The 4,729-nt window shown below is 45.7% G+C and overlaps 1 protein-coding gene across 1 annotated transcript; it reads left to right on the top strand.

The window, feature by feature from the left end:
* The first annotated feature begins 2,824 nt into the window (after nt 1–2,824).
* LOC126499167 (sentrin-specific protease 2-like) lies at nt 2,825–4,324 on the top strand. The gene has a single exon (XM_050138261.1). It carries the CDS (start codon nt 2,840–2,842, stop codon nt 4,322–4,324), a length of 1,485 nt encoding a protein of 494 aa, XP_049994218.1. The 5' UTR covers nt 2,825–2,839.
* Nucleotides 4,325–4,729: the final 405 nt, after the last annotated feature.

Below are 4,729 nucleotides of genomic sequence, written 5' to 3'. Positions count from 1 at the left end.
AGTTCCAAGATGACCAGTAATTTGGAGGTGTCGTGGTCCTAGCGACCAGGTGCTGCGAGACACTGGCTACTGAGGGAAGGGTGAGAGCACAGAGCCCAAAACCCATGGACATATGTAAGCTCTGTCCAACCGTCCCTATGGTGACAAAAATTTTCTAGGTCTGGGAGGATGGTAAGCTCAAAGCTTCCTTCTGGTGGCCAACACGTCCCATTGTCAATATTGTATTGAGGCCAAATCTTAGTGCATAGGGAAATTAGCCATTCAGCACAGATTATATCTGACAGCCCCAATGTATAAAGATTTTGTAAGAGGCATCCCAGGGGTGACAGCGGATCTGGTTTTGAACTGCAAGTGCCCATTATAAAGTCTATGCCCAACTGCATGGCCTAAGTCTAACAGTGCATCTGCTAAAGTAGCTCTTAGGACTAAATGGGGTCATGAAAATTAAATGCTAAAAAAAAAAAATTGAATGCTAGGCCTCCCTAAAACAAACAAAATTCACTTCAGGTAGACCCAGCCTAAGATCGGACTCTTGGCATGGGCCCACACCTTCCACAAGAGTCCGATAATGGACAACAGTAAGAATGGGTTTCCCAAAACCCTATCACATAGACAAAAAAAAAAAAAGAGCTGTAGTTCAGGAGCTGGTTTTAGCCTTGTGTAGAGAGCTTGGGTTGTGGTGGGACCTCCGGATGTTAGGAATATTTCCTAACACGAGCTCTCTGCCGAAGCAAAAACACCAATTAAGCCGAATTAGAAACAAGCCCAATTGAAGGGTATCCAGGTTTTAATGGGATTTCTGAGCTCTCCGGTGGCCCCAAGGGGAACCAGGAAGCCTCCAATGTAGAAGGGACTTTCAAGGGAGCAGTTTAAATAGACTGGGGAAGTGGTCAAGATTTGGCGGGCGGCCAACACTCTCCTCCAGGGGAGCAGTCAAGGATTTGGTGGTCTGCCTTGACCATCCTCAGGGAAGGGGTCAAGTTTTTGCAGGCACGGGGCGGGGCTTCGAAAGATGGAGGCCAGAGATTGGGACTTATAGTCACATTTAAGTGTGAGCAACAAATAATATGTGTCTTGACTCCTTTGCTCACACATTTGTAAAAAAAAAAAAAATCTCTGTACTTTTGAAAGTAAATGAAAGGGCGGCTCAAGAAGCCAGAGATGATCCGTAGTTAAAGTGCTTGTTGTCCAATCGTGGTGACTGGCATTCAGATGCCTGCACCCACCAAACCCACACCTCTCTAACTCCAGTTCCAGAGTAATTCCTCCTAGTGTTTTCTAGGGACGAGCTCAGGGCTCCTGTTATTGCTAGGACTGTCACCAAGACAGTATATTTTTCTCGATGAATTCTGTTGACAATGCTGAAATTTTATCTACACTCTCATGGTAATGTACTGGTCCCTGGTGAGTTGGTACCTGTTGTACAACAGTTTCCTGGAGGACTGAAACATTCCACTCTGAAGGGAAGCTCCTCAAGCTGGAAGGCAAACAACTGAAGAGAACCCAAAAAGTCCCTGAAACTGACCAGATTCACTAGGCCCTCCCTGCCATAGTAAGCGATAGAAGCTGAGAATCCCTCTCAGATGGAAGGGAGCTGAGCAGCAAGGAAGATTCTCAGGAGAGTCAAATTCAGACCAGCTGCCTGGAAGAAGCAGACACCAGATAGCTGCTTGGAAGAGATTTAGAGCCACTGCCTCACTTGGAAAGGACACTCTGTAGCCTGCTGAGCTGTCTGCAAGGTGTGCAGTGTTTCCAGGGTCCCAGCTTTTGTGAGCTGCCACCCATGCTGAGGGTGGGCTATGATGATGCACCTGTCTTTGAGTCATTTCTGCTCCTGTAAGCAACCCCTCACCCACATTCCTATAAGTAACCCCAATAAAACTCATTGGCTCACTGAGTTGGACTTTGGTGGTTTCTGTACTTTGGTCCATCCTGGGTTCCCCATCTGAGGAGAGTAGACATGTGCTTCATTTCCCTATGAAAAGTTTTGTCACACAACACTACCCACTGGGTTTTATAAATGCAAAATTCTGCTTATTCTTTGTAATTAGTAAGCTTATTGTGAGGGGCCATTTTGAAGGGCAATTATATTTTGTTTTCTATTATTGACCCTGACGGACGATTTTCTAAAAGATAAATGTACTAATCAGGATGAACTCGGTTATGCTGAGAGGATCTGGGTAACCTTGTGCTTTGCTGAGGGAAACTGAGATGTGTGTGATTAGTTCACAACCCTGCAATCCTGTCTTCCAACTCTTGAACCCAGCTGGGGGTGAGCAGGGCCACCCCCCACCCAAGAACACTGAGTTACATTCTTACTGGTCACATCACAACCAGCTATAGAACCTTGAATGCTGTGGCTAGGTCAACCTCCGACTCAGGTATCACTTGTGAGGCTTGCCTCCCTTGTGTTAGCTGCGCGGTTAAGGCCTGGTGTCTTACAGTGACTAGGATAGTTTGTCCGATTTTGATGTCCTGGGACTTTAGCCACTTACTGTGTCCTAGAGGGACCTTTCTAAGGAAGTAGTCCTAGAACTCCACGGGGTTTCCCACAGTGGACCCTGGTGAACTGCGAACACTTGATTATTCACCAATCGGTTCCCGACACTACCCACTCAATTGGCTTCATACTTTGACTAACCTTGATACCCCAATCAACTCTCTTTATGAAGAAAAGCTATTCTGAGCTCTTCATCCTGTGACCGGATAGGTTTCCAATCTTGAACCAACTTGCGGATTTTACATTTCCTGGAGTAAGTAGTTCTCCGGACATCGGGGTCCTGCACCCAACACAGGCAATCCAGGGAGTGATTCCAGGTGGCAACCAGGACAGTGTGGGATGGAGACGAAGCCTGAAGCTTCCAGACAATGTAGAAAAAGGAAACAGCAAGATGAAGGAGGCACGGAGACGGAGTCTGAAGCCTTGAGACATGGTGGAAAACTGAAACGCCAGGATGAGGATAGAACGGATTGGAAGTTTGAGGAGCCCAGTAAGGCTCGGAAGAGGATAGCTCAGGAACAGCAAGATCTATGGCTTCAAAGCCAACAGTCAGTCAAAGAGCAGCCACGGAAACCCCAGGAAGAGAGTCCAAAACAACTAAAGCCCCTAGAGTGGGCCAAAGGTCCACGGGAGCAGGGTGTAACTGAGAGAAAGTCTGCTGATGGTGGTAAGGGTCGTAAGCGGCCCTATTGTGTCATGGAGAAATGTGCCCAAGACCATCAAAGGGAAAAGGACCGAAAGTTACAGCAGTGCCTTCAATACAATAGTGACATGAACTATGACCCACGCAGGGCTCACACAACCCTCATAGATACTTTGAACATCAAAGGTTGTGGGGAAGGGCAGAGTCATGGATCCAGTCCAACTCAGTGTGATCCTAAACAATCTGTTGCTGTTGCCACAAGAGAATGTCTGTCACCAGACAAAAGAGTAAAGATGTCTACCGAGGAATCTTCTGATTCACAGAAGAAAGAGGGAGCAACCCTTGAAGAAAGAAGGGGACACCACTTGGAGTCTGACTTGCAAGGAACACAGGCTCAAATCCCGCATAGTGGCAGCAGCAGGTTACTCCCCAACAAGATGCCCATATTTACAACAGAGAAAAAGCCTGTTGCAGGGCAAGGAAAGGGCAGAGGAACAAACGAAGTCCTTGATGTCACCGAGGACATGGAAAGAGAAATCAAGAAGGCACTAGGTCCAGGGCCCAAAGATGAAATTTTAAGTAGTGCATTTAAATTGAAAATTACTAGAGAAGATATCCAGACACTAGAGACTGGTGAGTGGCTTAATGATGTGGTAATTAATTTTTACATGAATCTTCTGGTTCAGCGAAATGACAGTGAAGGCTACCCTGCTCTTCATGTGTTTAGCACTTTTTTCTACACTAAGCTAAAACATGGCGGCTACAGTGCTGTTAAAAGATGGACTCGAGGAATAAATCTATTTGAAAAGGAAATCATTTTAGTGCCTATTCACCAGCAGGTACATTGGAGTCTAATAGAAATCGACCTAAGGAAACGCAGTATTATATATTATGACTCAATGGGACACACAGGGCAGAGTATCTGTGAAACAATCTTCCAGTATTTACAAAATGAGAGCAAGACTCGAAGGAACATGGAGCTGGACCCTTTGGAGTGGAAGCAATACAGCATGACGTCAGCGGAGATTCCTCAACAGCTGAACAGGAGCGACTGTGGCATGTTTACCTGTAAATATGCAGATTACATTTCTAGAGACCAACCTGTCACCTTTTCTCAGCATCATATGCCCCTCTTTAGGAAGAGGATGGTATGGGAGATCCTGCACGTTCACTTACTGTAACAACATCCTCCCGGTTGCTATGGAAACCTGCACTTTTCCATCGATGCTTCTAGATACCTCATTCAAGATGGGTTGAAAATATTGAAAACAGATACTGAACTGTCCAACACGATAAAGCCCACTCTCTTCAATGTAGTCCTAACTTGGGGAGTCCTGCCCAGTGCCACCTGTAGGATGCATGTAACCACTGCAAGCTTAGGAACTGTTGTTCAAACCTCATTAAGAACACGTGTCCAAAAATACTGTTTCAATGCTGGACTTAGTTTATGAATTTTTTTGTCTTCTTCCCTCCCCCCATAATTGTTTGTTTTCATTAACTCATTTGAAATTCTTGGAAGTTGTCATTTTCCAAAATCCTGTAACTCTCAACTCTATTCCTTGTGTGCACTGTTTATCCCTGAAAGG

The sequence above is a fragment of the Alexandromys fortis genome, unplaced genomic scaffold (assembly GCF_014885135.2).
Source record: "Alexandromys fortis isolate MF-2015 unplaced genomic scaffold, M_Fortis_MF-2015_v1.1 scaffold_15, whole genome shotgun sequence".
Lineage (NCBI taxonomy): Eukaryota > Metazoa > Chordata > Mammalia > Rodentia > Cricetidae > Alexandromys > Alexandromys fortis.
This window is presented reverse-complemented; position numbering and strand designations above follow the sequence as displayed.